The 22,453-nt window shown below is 30.7% G+C and overlaps 1 protein-coding gene across 3 annotated transcripts in view; it reads right to left on the reverse strand.

Moving 5' to 3' along the window:
• The window catches only part of LOC143223431 (adapter molecule Crk-like), a 63,576-nt gene that overhangs the window by 14,534 nt on the left and 26,589 nt on the right, over positions 1-22,453 (reverse strand). For 2 of the 3 annotated variants that reach the window (XR_013012914.1, XM_076451413.1), the window contains exons 5-7: positions 18,311-18,442; positions 8,739-8,855; positions 3,472-3,549 (exon numbers count right to left, since the gene is read on the reverse strand). Coding sequence is in view for 1 of the 3 variants with exons in the window: in XM_076451413.1 (XP_076307528.1) it covers positions 3,472-3,549; positions 8,739-8,855; positions 18,311-18,442 (327 nt within the window). In the remaining 2 variants the exon portion in view is untranslated. Of the gene's footprint in view, positions 1-3,471; positions 3,550-8,738; positions 8,856-10,834; positions 10,888-18,310; positions 18,443-22,453 lie in introns of all 3 variants that reach the window. The other variant, XR_013012915.1, reaches the window with a different exon arrangement.

The following is a 22,453-nucleotide window of genomic DNA, read 5'->3' on the forward strand; positions in this document are numbered from 1 at the left end:
CTAAAATACAGTTTAAGGAAAATATGATACACAGTTCATGAAGCTAAAGACTAGAATGGATATAGAGACAAAGCAATACCAAAGTAATATCACTGTAATATCCAGTTAGGTAACAGAAAAGGCCTTTTGGGACAAAAGTGTGAAACTATTTTAGAAGATTTGGGACCCATTTTCCAATGTTTAGAATACTGAAAAGTAGTCAATAAAACTAGCTCATATAAAGCAACAGTAGATTGAACTCAACTTTTGTCAAAAACAAGATGTAATTGGCACATTTGGATGAAGTAGGTTCAATTTCTTCACAAGACACTATTAATGATAAGTGTACCATTTCTGTTGATAAATGGCCATTATGAGTCTACAGAGAGATTAACACAAATCTAAGGCAACCTTAGAAGTTAAACCCTAATGCTGTTTGAGGGGCTGCATAACTTTCATGCATGAGTTCTGAGCTTCAGAATGTTGGGGTGTAGAATGTCAGACTGAAGTTAACTCAACAGAAATGGCAAAAGAGGCAGTGACAGAGATGGATACTCTTGAAGATACTGAAGAAGAGGAAACCATGATTGAGCCAACCAATCCGAGGCTACTGACAGCACTTAACAAGGAATGCGTGTCAAACCATAACCAGAACTCTCAGTAACAGACCACTTTGGGAGAAGGTAAAGAATTGCAATCCTATCCAGTTTCAACTGCAAGCATCTATTGTTAAGTCCAAGAATAAAGTACCTGGAACCAAAATGTCTGTAGCTGAGAGTTCCAATGAGTGGAAAATGCAATGATCATTGGATTCGCAAACTGAGAGCAAATCCATTGAAAAACCTTGTGCTGTAGCATTTATTCAGATCTGGAGAATTTGGTTGGGCCAAAAACAGATAATCCATTATTAAATTCATTATTCCAAGAACATGGCAAGTTAGGATGCTGATATGACTGGAGTAAGCCCAGTAGAGAATATCCAGAGTTCAAAAACAAAAGTCCCAAGGATGTGTGCCTCCTTGGCAGAAAATGTAAGATATTACTACAGAATTGTCTGAATGAATCGTGACAGTTTTTCTTTTAATAGAGCTAAGCCTTGAGCTAATGTCTGTTGACCAGCAAAGAGTTCTAAAATACTGATGTGGAAAGAAAATTCATCATCCATCCATAAACTTTGTCCATAAAATTTGTGGTGAAAGGATTTCAGATATCTAGAAAATGTAACCACACTCCCACCAACCACACTGGCATAGGGTAGTCACTGATGATGATCTGCACGAGTGAAAGAGCCTCTTTGATAAGGACAGAACATATTCTGGGTATCAATAGATCAAAAAGCCAAAACCAAGGGTTAGAACACATGACTAGCAGTAGTGCCATGACTTCCAGTAGGAGCCAAAGGAAGATGAGAGTCTAATGTGAGAAAGAAGAAATGCAAACAGGCAATATTAATTCATGATTCCAATGCATATGGAACTCCTGTAAACATCAAGGGATACAGAAAAGAAGCCTAACATAACTCATGGCTGGTGGCAACAGGTAGACAAATTCTCTCCAACAAGACATCTTTACCCAACAAGTCACAACAACATACAGTCATGAAAACAAAGGAAGAGCAGAAGCTGGCAATCTCACAATGGTAAGAGCCAGTAAAGAACCCAATTTGTCATTAAATTGGTATGGGGATTGCAGAGAGGCTTCCAACAAAATCTGAAGATAAATATTGCAGAACTGTAGTGAGGGTGAGACAAATGCTAGAAAATTGTGATCTGTTGAAAGTTATTAAAAGTTCTATTCTGGATCTCCATACTTCCCAAAGTGGACCAAGCTTTCTAAACTTAAATACACATCCTCCTAGTAGTAGTAAGTCAAAGCATGCTGTTCTAACAAATGTGGGGGACAAAGCATAGCTATATCCTCATATAACTGAGTGGTAAACCTCCCTACATAAACAGCAATATAAGGTGGAGAAGGAGAAACCAAATATTTGCCCTCAGATCTTTGCTACATCAATGAAGGGGTGGGCTCAATTCATGAAAGCAACAAAACCCCACAAACACAATCTACTAACTTAAGAAAGGTAGCAGGAGATAAGTGGTCCAAATTGGCCTTGTGAGAAGCTGACCGACTAAATGGAAGCACTGAAAAAAGTATGTCTAAGTTTTCTCCAGGATATCCTGGATTATTAAGAAAAGCAGCCTCAGAAAATCCCAGGAAGAAACACCCAGACCGAATATATATGTCTCCATCTTACAAAGAATCAGATCACAGACAACCTCCACTGAGAGTGACTCTCCTCCTCCCTTCAAACTGTTGAGAAACATAAGATAACAGAGTTGGAATAGGGGAGGTTTGAATAGTCTATGTGCTGGAAATTCTTTCCTGACAATGGCATGTCATAACAAAAAGATTTTATATGCAAATATCACACAAAAAAACATTAACTATTGCAGCACTACTTTAGAGAAACCTGTGTCCAAATACTTTGAGAAAAAAGTGCTTACATTATCTAAATGAGTTGCTTCTATACAGTACCTGGATAGAATGCCTTGATTTAGATGGAGGGCATCATGAGACAAATATCACCAAGGGCAACTGAATAGAGTATAAAACACTGGGGAAGAAAAAAATCAAAGCAGATTAATGCTAAGGTGGGCAAATGAAGAAATCCTAGAGCTCAAGTAATATCTATAAGTGTCAGTGGAGGTAAGTATGTTTTGTAATTTATGTTACAATACTGCAAGCAACATGGAAGAAAGAGTGGTGTCATACTGAGGTGCTACAACTGACCAAGCAAGAAATAATTTTAAGCACTGAAAGATCACTACAGAGACATTTTGATTTTAAACAGTGCTAGAACTACATAACAATAACTTCCTTTGTGAAATGCTTTATTCAACCTGAATATTTATTGTTTTGACTTTTACACTTCTTTAGATCAGATGCTTTACACAAGATTTTGGAAAAAGCCTTATGATTAAATCATAAAATAGTACCCAAGTAAGAGATTACTCACAGAAATTTCTTCATAAACTAACACTGTAATGAACTCAAACATTTTAATTATACTCAACACATTGAAGTATAAAAATAGAGTTTATATATTATATATAAAATGGAACAAGACTCGATATAAATGTATTAAAAATGTAGTTCTCACCAAAAGTTTCAAAACAATTTGATCTAGACAATACATGTCAGTAATGAACTTATCAAATTTTACAATAAACAATGTTTCTTTGACAGAAACATCAATTTAAACTCTTCTAATATTAGATAAAAATAATTTATGCAATATCATTTATGTCATTTATGTAATTCATTACAAAATACTCTCTCTGTGTGGAAATAAAATTAGAAATTTCAATGCTATGAACAGTGTGGAAACAGTTTGACCTCAAAGTAATTATTCTCAACTCTGAGATATCTTATGTGTAACATTCAAATTAGATAGAAAACTTCATCAGCAAATATAGCAATAAAAATACTTACTTCAAGCTTTAAGGCAGTTTTATCGTAGGCATTTGGAACTCGGGCTTGTTTAACTCTGGCTAATGCTGGTAATTTTCTCTGCAATTAATTTATATCAGTTATTAGTAATTGCTTGTCTTTCTTCTGATTTTTTTTTTAAATAATAATGAATCTGAGTACTTCAAAACCATAAAACAAATTATTACCAGCAGGACTGTGATAATTTTGTTAACTATAAATACAATTAGCTATGTCAGGCAACAGATAAAGTGCCCAAAAACTCATAAAATAAATCATTTTTCATGCATTACTATACATATAATTCTTAGAACTGCAATTGCAAACATACTAATCAGTTACTTTATAAAGAATATATTTTAAGCAACAACAAAACTGCATTATAACTATGATGAAACACCAAAGTCATGAACAAGGACTTCTAGATATACCACAACAGGATATTTTTGATTTACAATTAGTTATAATATTCCATACATCTAAACAAAAACGTTCAAGTTTCAATTAGAGGACAAAAGATGCAAACAATAAACAAACATTTAACAATGATCTTCGTTGTGTGATTGGTGGTTTATTTGGTAAAGCAACAAGGATACCGGCACCAGAAACTTGTGGAAGTACAAAAGTAAAATATAATACAAAATACAAATAAATCAAGTTAAAAAGTAAATAAAATTCCAAAAGCAGGTAAAACTTAAACAGAGTTAAAAGGGCTAATGACTCGTAAATATTTAAAAACACAAGTTGAACAGTGTCACCATTACCAATGACACTTCCCAATCTCAGGGATGAATAAACCCATGGAAAAGACATGCCTAAAATGGTGCTGTTAAGAGTTATGATGGCACAACAGTAAAATGTGAACTACTATGACCCGAGTGTCCCAAAAGCCACATACTGATAGATTAGTCTCAGATGAAAGAAAATGATAGATTAAAAAACTGTGATTAACCCTTCAGAAAACAAGACATCCAAAGAACAACAGAAGTATGACCTGGAAAAGCTTGTTATCACAATACTCACTCCAAATTGACTGGCAAATGGTGCAAAGCTGAGCCTTGAATACAGGACTGTAGTCCATACAAAGGACAAGCATGGCTTGACAGCACCAGAGCAAATAGACTTGCACTTAGATAGTGTCAGCGAGTTTATTCCTGTGAATACTGATGTGGCTTGATATTCAGAAAAACTGGATGGAAACAGAAGACAAAAAAAAAAAAACCAGTCATTTTGAATACAAACAAGAACAAGGTGAGAACCAATGTGAAGTAATTCCAGGGTTAGTAGGGAGCTAAGAGAGTTGGTATAAATAGTATAATCAATGTTCTACATAGCTTAAGCGTGATTCAGGACAATAGAAATGGCATATAACTTGACAGTGAACAAAGACTGTAAAAGGGATTCTGTGAGCAAACACCTAGCCACAACAAACCATGGCAAAACCCAGAGTCATTTAATTTTGAACCATTCGTATATACAAAAATATATATACTGAAAGAAAGGTTATAGGTAGGGATGGTAATAAGATAGTGCCGGCCAGTGGAAACAGCAATATCACCCATGGACAGACCCAATCTGGCCAGCTGCACCTGGATGCAAAAGCCAAAATGAAAAATAATAGACCATAAGTTCTGAAACAGCATAGCCCACTGAGGAATGAAGACATAACCCCAAGTAGGATGTTGTAGTAAGAACTGAAGTGTAAAAGCATACTGCAAAGAAAGTTGCAAATGACAAAGGTCAAGAGGATGTTTGTGGGACTCGGTGCAAAAACTCTGAACTGCAGAAGTGTGGAAAGCCCCTATGGGGAGCAAAGTCACAAATGGAGAATAGGGTCCCAATATCTTCAAGGACAAGACTGGCAGAAACATAAATCTGAAACCCACAAAAATACGAGTGGATGTTCAGATCCCAGATCCAGTATAGAACCTTCACTTGGAAGTCTCATCACTGTTTACAGGAATCCAGCTGGAGGGGAACACTGATCACTGTAAAACAATAAGTTTGTGTATATAGAGGTATTGAAGTAATAAAACTAAAAAATGTCAACTTCACTGCCACCTAGCATGTTTCTAAATGTTTGCAGAAGAATCTTTAGTTTTTTTGTTTCACATGGAAAGAAGATTTTAGTAACAATATTTTGCAATATATGCTTAACTAGCATACAACCCAACAAAAATGATGCAGCAAGTGACTACTACCCCCCCCACAGTATACTTTAACCTAATATTTCATAACAAACTGAAATAAATGATTTTTGTGAAATCAAGATTGAAAAATAAAGAAAAAAAAAGGTGCAGTTCAGGCAGTCAAATGTTGGTAAATTTCTTTGCGAGACAATAAAAACAAATATCATTCATGAAACAAACTTGTAGTGTATTCACAGAATAATTACTGGTAAAAATCTATTAGATTAATAACTTTTAATACATGTAGAAAATCCAGTGTATTTTGGTGTATTGTTCCAGCAATGGCTTTCATGTCATGTAGCTTAGCAAGAATGTATATCATAATATTATTGACAGTCTATGTACTGAAAGTAAAAAAAACAACAAAAAAAACATTAAATGTCCAGACAATAAAAACAAAATATTTGTTGTCTGGACATTTAGAGCATTCCATTTATTAATTCTCCCACTCCAAATATCTTTCACTGCAAATGACAATGTTTTAATATCTCACATTAAACATTTTAGTAAACTACTTTTTATTTATGTTGTATCAATTAGTGTAGCATAAAATATTAGCTAATAATCCATATTTTAATAGTATTCAAGTCTTAAGTTCTTAATTCTACAGGCAATATTAAAAAGAACAAAATCTTAAATTTCCATTAGTGTGAGACATGACATCTAATATTCATTTTATCCCTCAACAAAAAAAGTATGAAATTAAGCATAAATTACTCACTATAAACACAAACCACAATTTTTACAGCCTTCAATTATGTTTCATTTTACAGTGTTATCAAATAGAAAAATCATGCTACACTCACCTTTCAGGATTTGTTTATAGTTCTCTCTTACACTTAAATTATATATTATTTATAATTAATAATTATAAAAGGTTTTCATTTATCAAATAATGTAGTATATAATATTGTGTTATGGACTCAGAATAGTCAATTTTACTTCTAATTCAACTTTGGTTCCTTCAAGAATCACAACAGTTAGCTTGGATGCATTTGTAGCAGCCCTTGTTGCAAAGTTAGAAAGCCAGAAAAACTACGATTGTCAGAGAAAATTGTCTGCTTTTTGCATGCTATTAGTCCACATTGTCTAATGCATTATTTAATTTTTAAAAAATAATGCATTACTATCATTACTTTAAAAAAAGTAGAGTTAAGTTTCATTGATACTCAAGAGCAGAAAACAACAACAAATAGTCAGGTATTTTATTTATTGTTTTGTTCATATATATATTCTTTATTCATTATTATAAAAGTAACTAAAATGTAGAAACAGATCTTTTTCAGTTAGTTAAGGTTAAATTAGACAATTTAAATAACAATAATATAATAAAAATATTTCACTGGGCACACAACAAGCAGCTTGTGGGTAATGTAATTCAATGGTGTAACATGAGCTGCACATTCCCTGAGTGACTTATGACTTACAATGGTGTGAATAGAAATTAGACATAGTTCGAAGGGCAATAACACAAAATGTAATTATAAATAGATGTATATTGCTACAAGTTTAAAGCTACTTGGGATAAATGAGTGTAGTTACATGCTACATTTTAAGTCACTCTAGAAAGAAAAGGAGGGTAATTTAGACTTGCTTCATTTTTTGTTTGTCATTATAAGGTCAGTCAAATTGACCCACCTTATACAGAGTGATGGTAGAGAAAAGACCTGGAAATATAAAATTTAACTGAAAACAAATATCTGAAATGTATTTAAGAGGTTTTAGAGATTACACAAGTGAAATTTGAGATGAGAAAAAGTATTTTTAATCTTAACATTAAAATCATTTTGCACATAACTTAAATACAAATACCTGATATACAGAAGGACAATCCCTTTCTTTAGGTGATTAAAAACATTTCACTAAAAGATATGATTTTTTGTGTGGGAAAGGCTTACAATATTAACTGAAAGACTGCAAAATTTTGTAAAGATATACACACTGTATCAAATTAGTAGTATCAAATCTATAGACTTTATAAAAGTAATAGAGAGCCATGTGGATGGCTAAACTGACTGTGTTGTAGAGGTTTATTTTTTTGTTAAAAATATTTACTTTTATGACTCCTCTTATTTCACGAAATTAAGCACAACATGACATGAAACACATTAGCTTTTATATAGGTTAGACTGGAAATATATTTATGATTATGTTTTTCCTCTATGTTCAGAAACAGTTCCATATACAGTATATATATATATATATATATTTAACACTATTTCAAGGCAACAGTTCTGACTGAAAAGATATTACTAACAAATATTAGAATCATTTCAGATAAAACACTTAAATTCATTTTTTGTAAAGATCTGATACGGTGGAGCTGTAGCGACAATTTGAATAATTAAATTTTAAACATATTTTTCCCTACATAACTTTAGTACCACATGAAGACACTGTTTATTTAAAAAAAAACATTATTACAAATGTCATACAATGCAATTTATTAATCAACAGATTCCAAAAGACAGAACAAAAGTAATATTGTTACATTATTTACTAGATTAATGACTGGGAAAAGGCAAAAAGAACCTATTTTCTTTTTTTGTTCACAGATCAAGCCAAACACATTGTGGAAATTATTGTAATGATTCATAAATAAATGAACCTAAGAAAACACATGGGTCAAGACAAAACACACTGATGAGACTGACTGCAATAATTCATACATCAAAATAAAAAAAATGTTTACTAGTTATTAGTGTTGGTACATTGATCAAAATGAAACATATTGCTAGAATTCACCATAATAATTTATAGTTAAAATGAAATAAAAACTGGAACTGAAACACAATGATTCATAGATCAAAATAAAACAATGCTAGAACTAATTAAAATGATGTGCAACCACAGGAAATGTTAGAATTGACAGTAACAGATCAGAGATAAAAACAAACAATTTTATAACACATTATGATAATTAATAACCAAGATAAAGTTAGGTAATGATTCATGGATCAAGGAAAAACATGATATTATAATTACTTGCAATCTTTAAATTTACCAAACAATGAAGCACAAAAATATTTAGCTCTCCCTCACCCCAAAGTTACAGAAGAGATAATTCTGAGTGAGTTTTACCTGTATGTTTGGTGTATTATATCTGTTACGAGTATTTGAAGACAGCTGAATAGATCCTGACTGAGTTGTTGTTGCTGAGCCTTGCCAGTTTTGTCCATCAACTTGGTTTTCATCATACTATAAAAAGTAAAATTACTTAACATCTTTGGTATCCAAAATTGTAACTAATCTAATTTTAAGTTGTTTAAGACATTCTGTTACCAGAAAGAACTGAATTACTTCACTTTTAAATGAAATATAAAAGAAAAAATATCTAAGCATCAGTTCTGAGTTTTCTTTTAAAGCTAATATACAAGTGTTTCCTTAAAAAAAAAAATCTTTGACATCAAACTTCCAAGAATGTCTCTGTTTATATAAACACTTCCTGATTATTATTAAAATAAGCCAGTATTTATTAAAATGTCTTGAATGCTATCCAAGTTATGAAACATTATGGTGAATAATACATGTATATACAATTGAGGATAAGATCTCCCATGATATCTGAACTATTAAAATACTGGACACAATGCAGAACCAGTCAACCACATTTTTTTTGTAACCAAACCTTTACCTAACAAGTATTTCAGTTAGTCACATTTCTCTATTAATAGTTACAATATCCCTACTTATTTACAGAAGAAGTCAAATGATGGGAAGTAAAGAAGCCTTTCCAAGACCCTTTGTTAGTTCAGGAAAGCACACAGATAAAGAGCCTGTGGAAAAATATTCCCATCAAAAAATGATTTTCAGTAATTCTGAGAGATAAAGAAAGCAATTCCAACCATTTTCTATTTTACTTATAAATATATAATTTTAGTAAAATAAAACTAATAGTAGTACTCCAGTCTATAATATTTTATAATACTTATGAAGTTAAAAACTGAGAAATTATATATTTGTCTGACCACAAGAATTTATAAAAAATGACACTGCTGTACTCAAAATTAACAGACTATTTCCCTTAATGTTTCACAAACATTAATTCTTCACTGTTAAAAATTTTAGAAACCTCTATCTGCCTAAACCCAAGCTATGAATTGAACTCTAAAAATTACTTCTCCAAATAATTAACAGTAGATGGAAAAATGCTTTCAGATGAAAAGTCTAACATATCTGTCATCTGTCTACTGCACAATTTGTTTTTTGCTATTCTTTCATATATTGGTAAAATGGATTGAAAATTTAGAAAGTTAGTGAGAGATTTTGCAAACAGAAGACATAATTACTGGTAATATCAACAAGCCAATCTACAGACATCCTTGTGATGACAATCACAACCTTTCACAGTGCAAAACTTATCTTAATAAATTTGAACATAAGGAATTGCATATATCTAGGAACCCTTCTTTCTTCAGGATTAAATAAAAACATTCCTTCCATTTAATGTTTTCTTCTGACTAATTGTTATTGCTTTTGTTGTTGTTTTCTTCTTACAGTTATTTACAATGTCCTATATTTTATACCCACACTATCTGTTCTTTTTTTGTTAGCCAATAGTTTGGTACACATAGATAAGGAACTTGTATTTGCTTCCCCTTATTTCATCATATCTTGTGCTTTTCTTTTCTCTTACATTTATTTTATTAATATATTGTTTATTATTTATCTGGATTTTATTGTATTGTTTGTTTTGACCATACAACCTTTTACTGTACACGTGAAGTGTAATGTGGTCCATTTCTTCATGCCCTCTGATGGTTCAGTGGATTCCTGTTAATTTCAATTGCTTTACCACTTTCTGAATTGAATTTGAGCAAAAACGTGTAAAACTAGTATATGCAAGAAGGTCCATGGCAAAAATACAGGAAATATTGTAGCAATTGAGAAAATTGCAAGTAAAGATTTTTATACAGCAGGCTTAAAGTGTCTCTGACATTGAGGTAAGTTGACCTATAACATTGGGTTTTAGTCACGGTGTGACCAACACAGTGACTGGCTAAATGGATATTTTAAAATGCTTATACAGGACTGGGCACCCCACAAGCTATCAATCATGACTGTGAATGGTAGGAATCACGTTACTGATAGTACAATGAACTTAATCATTCAACTTTTGTCAAAAATATTTACTGCTGATTGTTAAATAGGCATAATCAAAACAGAGGTTCTTTTACCATAGTAGCCTATCATCAGTGTTTGGCAAAGTGGTAAACTGGGTGGTTGAGTTCTGCAATGATGAACATTAAAGATTAAATATCAAATATAATGTTGAACATTACAAGACCTTCAAATGATAACAGAACTATTAAAACATCAGAAATGCTGGTGGCTATAATAAAGTTTTTAATTCACACCTTAAATAAGAAAAAGAAAGCAACAAATATATCAATATATTCATATCATCATCACACTAGTAATATCTAAACTATCAGGTCTTGAAACTGGAAGTAATAATATTTCCGTACTTACTCAAACAGATAAACAGGTGAGGGTCAAAGGCCATGTCATCATGCTTGATGATTTGCATTCAAAATGTGATAAACTACTATTTTATGAATTTATGTCAATGAGTTTGAAATCAAATTGAAGAAAATTCAATTCTTAATATTTTATGCGAGTTAATTTTTTTAATTTAAAGGTAAATATTAAAAGAACACATTTATATATAGAATTTAGTGCATCACATGGTATGTTAAAGGCAGCAACATTTAAAATTAGACGTTTGTAATGTCAAAATACTAATTCTATAATTTAATACAAATTAGGAACTCAAATTACTAATATTGACAAGGTAGAATATAAAATAAGAACTTCGAATCTTTTATTTCCTGAGATATGGTTTATGTACTGAATCAAATATGGTGGCCCCGTTCAACGGTTTCCATTTTTTTTTAAACTGTCCCTTATATACTCTTACTACAATATATGACTGTATGACGTAAATAACCGATAAACAGCTTAGAATGTCCACAGCGAATTTTTTTTCAGCCATTCTAATCTTTAAAAAATCAACTGCATTCTTTTAATTTTCAAGAAGGTAGGCTGTATCTATAGTCTGCTAGGAATTTTGCATTTTTTGAAAATCTAAATAAATCTTAGTGATTACACTTAATATATTATAGGGCAATTCTATAGTACCAGTGTAGTTATTTATAATTTTTTGGTGATTCAACCATATATATATACAAAATTTTAAAAGGATTAGCAACTTATGTCCTGTAACAACCAGGTACAAAGATTATAGCATGAAGAGAATTGTTTGCTTTACTTTTTTATTTATTGTTTTATATTTTAAGGAAAATATGTTTAATAGTTAATTCCTAAATAGTAATAATCTACATACACACATATATATATATATATATAATAATTGAAATGTGACTATATATTACAAAATACTAGTCCACTAAACACAGCTAAGACAGGAAAGACTAAATATCAGTTTTATGTTACTGGATAAGTGACCTAAGTGCATGTGTACCTTGTCAATGCAAATTATGTAGGCATGACTGGAAGGTCAATACAATAAAAAATAATAAATATGTCTGCTCATATATAGCATTAGGAGAATTAAGCCACTTAGACTAATCATCTGTATTTTTGTGTTATAATAAGTAGTCCTTCTAGCATGAAAAAAAAAGCACAATTTTTATTTATTTCCTAATTTTTTTATGATGATCACGAGGCTGATTAAGCAACAACCTCACAAAGTTAGAGCATAGAAAATATCAAAATATAAAGTATTACTGAAAACAAACATTTGAAATGTATTTCAGAAGTTTCAAAGATTACACAAATAATACTTGAGATTTTTGGGACAAATAATTTTTAATCATCACATGAAATCATTTTGCACTCAGACTAATAAATGAAACAGACTATTTGTAGAAACAAGTCTTTGGTAAAAATATTTCATTAAAAATCTGATTTTTTGTATACAAAATACTTGTAATTTTTACTAAAAGTCTTACAATTTTGTGAAGATACACATGCTGTATTAAAAACTATAGTGCAAATACTAAACACATGCAAATGTGTAAATGTGCTCGTGTATATTATACAGAGTACACTGTGAAAGGATCAAGCAGTCAAAACAATAACTTTAGTACATTTAGGCTATGGACTCTTTATCAGAGTATCATTAAACAAACTGAAAGAGAGAAAAACAATCTTGACAAATAATAAGATAAATTGCTATTACTTAATCATTTTCTATATGATATAATCCTATAAAGGATGAGTGATACAAAGTACAACAAATGTTTGTGGTTTTAAGCCTCACATTTTAAGAACATATTGATTTAAAATATTTATCTTTCATCCTATGATTATATCTACAATGGGCAGTCTAGTGTTTTCTTATGTGATTCCAGAACATACACAAATCAAAGGAAATGATACTTTCACTGTTTTGAAAATATAAGTGCAGACTTATAATTTCCAAATTACTTTCACCTATGATTTTGGTACAAGTGTAAAAAGAAACAACAACCCAAATAACACAAAATAACAAACACTGCATATGTTACGTGAGAGGTAGCAAGCTCATCTTGTTGCTGGTAAGTCATCCACAACTTGATAACAATCACCGATTACACTATGTAACAAAATTTTTACTTTTTCTTGTTCCTATGCAGAAAGTGTTATTTCCCAATTACTTATGCCTAAAGTAAACAGAAAAAAACTATTTTTCCCTTTGCTTATTTTTTTTTTAACTTGCCTTTGTCACCTGGGAGTGTATAACAAAAACATGATGGGAGACTATATTTGGGAGCTGATACGTGAAAGTGATTTACATTAGAGTCGCAAATCTAAAAAAAAAAACTATTCACTTCTAAACATTTTTTGTATAACATTAGTATAAATACATGTAAATCTTTATTCATGTGCTGTTTTATCCAGACCTTATGTAAATAAAAATGTGCAAATTTGCCCATTTTTACATAGAAAATAGGTTAATTTCTAAATTTCATTATCCAGGTCACAAAAGAAAAGTTTGAAAGAAATAATGGCCATTTTCTGTACTTTTACAACATAAGCAATTAAAAAATAATACATAGTATCCAGGAAAAAAATGTGTGTTACATAGTGTTATAAAAGTATGTAAAGAAATATTTGTAGTTGTGTTATTAGAATGTTTGCTAAAAATGATGCCATTACTTAAAAAAATATGTTGATTCTGTAATATTTTTGAAAACACAGAGAGTCATGTTAAAATTTCCAAATGTTCTAGTGTAGAGAAATACAAATTTTTAATTGTTCCAAATACTTTCAACATATATTAATAATAATTTATCACAAACATCCTTACTATTTGGTATAACTGCATATATATGAATATAGCACTGTCTGTTATCTGTCCACACTACTAAATTGCAGGGTGTAGACAAATCTGTGGAGATACTCACAAATTTTCTGTTTTGCATTTTGTGTTTAGTGGCTCTAACAGTCATCTTTACATTTTTTACCACTGCTTTGCCTCTTGTTGATGGATTCTCATCAAATACGTCTCGTTGGGTCCATGCAGACATATGTGCAAACTTGCAGTTTCACATTTTGTGTTCTCCTGTTTTTATGAGCATTTTTGTATTTTTCACAATTATGTAAAAAGGAAGTAACTCTTCATATCATAAGATAATAAACTTTCATTGATTATGAATTTACACAACTTCCATCCAAGGAATGGGTACTCTAAGTAGTATAATAATATTTGTTTGTTTGATAACAATTATTTCCTTGAAAATCAGCATTTAATACAAGAAGTGTTTGAAACAGTAAAGAGCCTTGCATACAGAATAAATGTATTGCTTCATTATTCTCAGAATTCTAAATATTGTAATTTAGAAACTGAGTCACAAAATATTCTTGTTTTACTCAATAATATGCAAATAGAAAAGAAATTTAAATGTATAAGACATTAAGTCAGATTCAAACCTAATCAAGTAATGAAGTTTGATGTTAATAAGGAAACCTTTTTAATGTTAAATGACAAACAAGTTTAAAAAAACAAAAGTCCATGTTCTAAATAAGAATAAGCAATAACAACCACACAAGTTACTTTTGCATGTGACATATTACAAACATTATATACAACAGATCAGTATTAACATGGATGCTGTACAACATGTATATATGTTTTGCAGTAAGAAATGAAAATCCTCAAATGTGGAATATAATTCATAAAATCTTTCTTAACATACTAGCTACCAAACAAACTTTAAAGTTCCTTATCATTACTTTGTCTCTTTCAATATCACTATTCTTCACTATTATTTCAATGAAGAATTTTAGTTTCTTTATGAAATTATTTTATCCTTTGGTTCAACTTTTCTACTATTAACACATAGGCCATTACAATTATGAAAAGAAAGATTTGTTTCACATACAAAATAAAACCAGAATGTTTAGAAAAAATTAATTAATATTAGTGCAAATTAACAGATTTTGATTTAGTTATCCACTTTGGTTGAAGTACTTCAGATTTTTTTCAGCCACAATGGAGAAACGTACACTTCATCAGAGAACATTAAAAACAACCATAAAATGGTTCCACTATACACAGTAAAAAGTTCATGATTATTGTGTAACATACTACAAACTTAAACCACAAGACAGTAATAGTTACAAACTTACAGTTGTAATGGACAAAGAACAGCAAGCAAAAATTAATATGAAAATTTCATTTGTACAAAAATATGTGTAGCAACTCTAATGTTTCTTAATGAATCCTCACAAAACTGGTAAGATTTGGTTAAAGATCATAAGTATCTTGTATACAAAGAATGGTGTTATTATAAAGTTTTTACTAAAAATAAGTTATTCTTCTAACATTGTTACTTACATTCAAATTATTAACAAATCAAATGCAAGATAATTTTCAGTTTAATAATAAAAATACTTTTATTCATCTTACTGTTTTTATGTTTTACTTGCATAATCTCTAGAACTTCTTAAAATGATAGTGTATTTTTAAGGTGTCTACATTCTATTTTTCAATATTTAACATTTCACTAACTCTAGCTATTATCATCAATGCACAGTGCAATGAAATAATTAACACTAGGAAATAGAAAAAAAAATGTAATCTTCCTTTTGTTAAATTCATAATTTCACATAATAGTTAACTTTTAATATTCTGTTTTTCTTTCTTGTCCTTTACTGTTTATTCTTAATTTTAACACAAGTTAACAGTGTCTTTAAGAGACAAGCAACCCTTCAGCAAAGCTTTCTTTCAGAGTATAATATCGTAATCCTTGAGAATGGATATAAAGTATGATGTACATTTACAAAATATTTTAAAACATTTTAATTATGCATTTTAAAACATAACTAATAAATAAATAACTAAAATATAATAAGACCTAAATACAATTTAAACTGTATCTCTCATAATACATTTAGGTAAGAAACAAGCATTATAGTCAATCAGCCAACAATTCTACAGTCAGTTCCACATACTATGCAACAACAACTGTGCACCAATTTCAAAATATCCATTGTTAGATTATAGTGTAAAATGACCTTTTTTCTAATGACTATACATGTGTATGCAACAGCTATACTAAGACTGTAAAGTTCAAACAAATCTGTTGAAGGTGGGCATGGCATCTGTTAGAGATTGGAAAACTTACTTGTTTCAACTGCATTAATTCAGAGAATTTTGAAATGTACAAGTTAAAAGATTACGTAAGCATATTATTGTCTAGACATACATCTACTCAGCTACAACTGTGTTATTGAAGACAGAGACAGCCAATATGGAAACTTTTCATAGCTCATTGGTAATGTGACAATACATTTGAAGTAGCTTTTAAATATTATTTTGAAATAAAGGACTTAAAACTTGGAAGAAATAAATTTTCAAATCGTAACATACATTATCATGCTAATTTCATTCACGTACATTGATAGTAGATATATTTAATCAAATTTTGAATATAACACCGACTTGTGCAGAAAAGTGTTTAAAGAAGCATTCATTGCAAAAGGATTACGTCTGTGGCAAAAAAACTACTTGAATATGGTCGGGTTTCGAGGGTGTGTCATTATGAGCAATGAGTAAACTTTCTATTACCCTCATTAACGTTTGTTCTAACAATGGCTATTATGATAAAATGGTAATATAATTTTATAGTGTTGGCTTTTCTTGAAGTTACACACAGATCCCAAAGGTGTCACTTTTACATATATTTCATACTACTTCATTGTATTTAATTTTCTTTTAAAAGAATATTGTGTTCACTAATAGAGGGTATTATAATAGTCAATGTTTTTTGGACTGTGACAACAAACTGGGATTTAATCAACAAGATTCAATCACTCATTTCTTGATACCACTATTAATTATAATTTCTTAAAAAAAACACTTCATTCAATGCTGTCACCACAGTTATATGTGAAACAGACATAAGCAATGTATTTATTAGATTAAAAAACTTTATTTTAAATCTTTCAGATGAAATAGTCCCTTGAAACTTAGTAGTGACATGACTTGGAGTATGGAAAAGCAACAAAATATTTTTCTAGATGCTTTCACTGATGTCAAGTTTGAGAGAATGACACCCACATAATAAATTGGTTTGGGCAACAAAATGTGGATATGTTTATTTGAGTTTATTAAAAAAAAATATGTTACAAGTGGCTTTCAATACAAGCCTTTTAAAATTTCATAAACCTACTGATGTACAGGATCCTGAACATCCATGATTTACAAAACATTAGTACCCAAATGAAAACAAAAGTTTTAAAACTATACAGGTATGCAAAATAAGAGGAAAAACATCTCTTATTCAACCATCAAAAAATGTTATTTTTGTGTCTCATGTCTATATTTTGGGTACCCATATAAATCACATTTGCATGTGTCATGGTATAAAAGACTGTTTAGTGTAGATATTATTAATTACTTTATTTTGTGAATTAATATTTTATGATTGTTTACTGTCATTTTTATAATAAGAGTTAAAACAAAATGATTGTTGGAAGTTGTGTTTAGAATTCATTGATGTTGAGTCTATTGAATGTAGCATGCTATTGATTGACCATGAGAATATAAAGATTTCTGGAATGTGGGCAGATGATTAAGTGATAAACATATAGTGTGAGATAAGCAGAAACAGAAGAGAGTAAAGTCACAGCCAAGAAAACTTCAGTGTCAAGTTAACTGTTGTATAAGTGATAGCTCTAAAGATTAACAGAGGGCTAATGTTTAATATCTCAGAGTAATGCTAACAGTATAGATGGGGATAAGAAAAATTTATTCCATCATAGCATGGTTATAAAGTAACTATTTTGACAAAAGAAACAGGATGATTTGAAGAAAGAAGACCAAATGATTACTGGAAGAGCAGCATATAACTGCAGTAAGTCGTGGCACAATTGGAAGTGGATTACACATGAAATACTAGCATGAGACAAACAGGATTGTCAACTGAAATTCTAAAGTTACTGAAGGGCTTAAGTGGACTTTTGACATGAAGAGAATGATAGTGTTTGTGATATATCTACAATCTCCATGCTGTGAATAACTGTGTGTATATATATATAATAAATTTATATATGAACAAGAAATAAAAGCCTTTAATTGACAGTTAGTGAACACAACTTACTTTCCAACAGACTATCTTAAAAACAAAAAAGCAATGACTTACTTTTTCTACATAGGGCACTGGAATTGAGCCTGTCTGCCCAAACGAGTTTCTAGCTGTCCACCACTGCTCTTCGTCTTTGGAAATTATAGTTAAAATTTCTCCCTTCTTAAAAGGTAAATCATCTGCATCACCCTAGAATAATTTAAGAACAAGTAACAATATATAAATTACTTCTTAAAAATTATACTGACACAAAAGAAATAATTTAACTTGTATCAATCTAACAGTCTTTTTCAGTCACTATAAAGTACGAGAAAGGGATGTTGATAAGCAAATTACCAGTTTCAAAACATAAGCAAGCTACACAATAAAGAATAAACGAATGGTCACAACAAAAATCATCACATATTATGAACACTGTGAGAATTGAGGAAAAAAATTTCTGGTCATGAAAAAAACAACTGTAAGCATAATTTTCAAATTTTAGCATGAGGCTGTAAAATGTTATGAGATGCAAAATTTTTGTTGTGAGTAGAAGGTGATTATAACAATGAGTTAAGTGAAGCAATGAATCAAAGAGTTAATAAGTTAATTGTAAAGAAGTTAATAAGTAATCAGTGAATGTTTGAGATTATTATTAGTTATTGATCTATTCAATCAATTGATCATCAGCAAGGAAATTCTGCAAGTTATCAGTATGTTGGGCACAGACACTATTAGTCTCAAACTTTCTGGTGCAGTGCTCTTTGTGAACTTAAACTTCTATCAAAGTGAATGCAGGCTGGAGAAAGTTATGGAAGAGATAATAAAACTAATTACTGGTATGAGGAATGAGCTTGGCTTTAATTTTTTTTTTTATTTTTATCAATTAACTCGAACTTGTACAGTGATATAAAATGTTACAACAATATTTAATAAGTATCCCATTGACATAAAACATTGTACTGGTCATAACAGTCTGATCTGTAACAAAAAAATGTCATTACCCTGATTTTAAACAGTGAAATATAAGGAAGTACACTGATGGAAACACCACTGATCTCCAAAATTACATTACTGAACAGAAAGGAATGAACACAGGAGAAATATGTCACCAGTCTCATAAATTTAAAAGAAATAGGAACATACCACTAGTCTCAGTAATTTAACAAGTGAAAATAAAACAGAGAAAGGTGATTTAAAAACAAATAATCAACTTCCACTACAAAAAACAAGAAGAGTGTATTACACAGGCCTTGATCTTTTGAAAGTACATGACATACTGTTGACAATTTCTTTTTGCCACTAGAAAATCTGAAACTAAAACTTACAACAAAATTATTCTTCTCTGAAATTGAGTGTAATTATAATTATTTCATGTATCAAATACTGAAGAAAAAAATGAATATTTTCTCTAATGTTTTCTTTTCAGATATTTTTTAATATTAAACTTAATTTTAATTACAAGTAATAAGATTTTTGTATCAACTAATCTGTGATGATGAGAAAACCCACTGGTAGAGAAATATATATGTGTGTAAAAATGGCTGATATGGGTAGAGAAACCTCTATGTAGAGAAGCAAACAAACGTTGTTTGCTTCTCTACATAGAGGTTTCTCTACCCATACCAGCCATTTTTACATATACATTTTTGTGTCAACTATTCCACAAAAGTGAATAGAGGCTAGATTTGTATGGAAAAACTGGTGTATCCAAGCCACAAGTGCCTAGATTGACAAAGTCTTAAAACAAATGTAACTTTACTATTAAAAGGTTCAAACAATGAAAACTAGCAAAGCATTAGAAGCCAAAAAGCCCAACATTTGTGTTATATATGGACAAAGTAGGAAGAATGTGAAAAAAAAAGTCATTCAAATATTTAATTTTGATTACTACCTCCAAAGAGCAACCACTTGGGCAAAGTACTTCAAATGATACTGCCAGCAAAGCCACACAGATTGTGTTGTATCAGTGAACCCAGCAGGACTACATGCTAACAATCTTGGCACTCAAACATATGAGCAGAAGCTGCAGTCTTGCCATCCTCATTTCATGATACTTAGTCTGGGTGTGATGTGAAATTTAAATGGCAGTCACCAATTTGATATGACTCAGACAAATAAAAATCACAATTATTGCAAATGTCTGTACTCAGTGTCTGACAATGTAAATGAATAAAAAACTTGGACCATGCATGTATTGATATTTAACAGTAAAAATCTGCAAATTGTTGTTTCTGTTTACTCATTTTTTTTTCTCGTATCTTTCAAACTATACTAGTAAAACTGCAATATTTAACAGCAAGTTGCTGGTGTTAATTTTTAGCTCTGTACTTTTAATGGCATATCATGCATAGGGGTGCAATTGTTGTTATTAAACCCTATAAAATGCAGCTTTATATAACTAAAACTGAAAACATTTTTGGATACACAAAAATGCCATGAAAATTATAAAATTCATTTGAAGAGCATTCCCCCAAAATTAGCAACTTTTTATAAATTACTAATTACTGGATATGTAATCAAAAAACAGACAGACTCTTATATTTTACAGATAAAATCTGAGTTCAATATGAAAAATCATTCATTCATATCTTTATTCCCTAATCAATCTTCTATTGATTACATAACACAATAACTTAAAATGAAATTCATGATCCTCTACAAGCACTCTTGACACAGCTTTGAGAAGTTACAGGTCTGGACACTACTACAGATTCCTAAGTTTATGGACAATTGAATGTTGATGTCCATTAAAATAAATTTGTTGCACTAGAGTTTAAATTTCTCATAAGAGATGTTGCTTAAATCACATCCAACCCCAATGAAAACTTTTGTCATTTTGCTCTTATAAAATAAATATATATGAGTGGTATTCTTAATTAAATAAACAGTTGTTTAATTTTCCTAACTTATAAAATCCATTTCTTTCAAAAACAATACAAAAACTCACAAGACAAACTTAATTATCAAACAGGTCTTTGGTTTTGATGTCCAATCAACAGTTTTAAAAGTCAACATTTTCTTACACTGAAAATGTATTTTCACTAAACCTTACCTGCTCTCACACATCTATTACTTGATGTCTAGGGTTTCTTCCTTTGTCCATCTAAGCATTGGTCTGATATTTTTCTTGCTTGTTCCAACTTTTTATATCCCATTTAAATGCCCTTGGTAATATTTGGCTAGTGACCCTCTCCACCTATGTCAAAATGCTCTCTATTCTGGTACTTCACTGAGATAATGTTATCATGTTTTTGAGGTTTACTCAATCCCAGTCTCTAATACTGGCTCTTTAGTAGGGAGGAAGGGTGGTAGAATGTGAGAGGAAGTATTATGAAAAATACATTCTTGATTTAAGAAAACACACTTACAGCTAGAATCACAGATTAAGAAGCTGGAGGGGCTAATAAGAGCATTACCCATATAAAAAGTGTCTGCATAGATCTTGAGTGTGTAAACAGATAATTGGCACTATAGTGGCAGAAGTGTACTACATTTAAAACAGGTATCTTTTCACTCAGAATGTAATTCATGTACTGTAGGTAGAATTTTACATGCTTTATCACCACTACTGACCAGGCCCCAACCAGATAGCTGCAGTTCCACTACTCGGGGTTGGAGTTAAAGTGCCATAGTTCCTATATCACAAGTTGGCATCTAAGATAAATGAACTGCAATCCATATAAATATAATATCCATATCTGTCTACATATTTATAAGTAGATCCCAACTTGCCACCATAGAGCAATATGATCTGAGCCACTGGAATCATGGCAAAAAGGAAAGCAATACTGAAGTAGACAAACCTTTTCCTCAACTCAAAGTCCAAAAGGCAACACCCCAGGCTTGGAATGATGGAATCACATGCCTTACTCAACCTAAGGAAACTAAACTCATCTGATCTGGAATTATAAACTTCCATCCTTACTCCCCAAACATGTGAGAAAGGTTAATTCTGCTTGCCCCTGGAATTATAGAAAGAACATGGAACAAATGTGCTCAATCAAGGACCCAGTATGGGACCAATCTACATTTGGAATTATGAAGAGATAATGGACCTTCTACCATTAACAATGTACCGAACCAATATTGATCAAAAATAAGGGTCACACTCAATTCAACCAGATAGCTGAACATCAAATGTAAACCAGTATTATGGTAATCCAGTATAAGACAGAATTACCATCCTGTCATCCTCTAGGTGGCTTCCTAGAACACCTC

This window comes from Tachypleus tridentatus, chromosome 8 (assembly GCF_004210375.1).
Source record: "Tachypleus tridentatus isolate NWPU-2018 chromosome 8, ASM421037v1, whole genome shotgun sequence".
Lineage (NCBI taxonomy): Eukaryota > Metazoa > Arthropoda > Merostomata > Xiphosura > Limulidae > Tachypleus > Tachypleus tridentatus.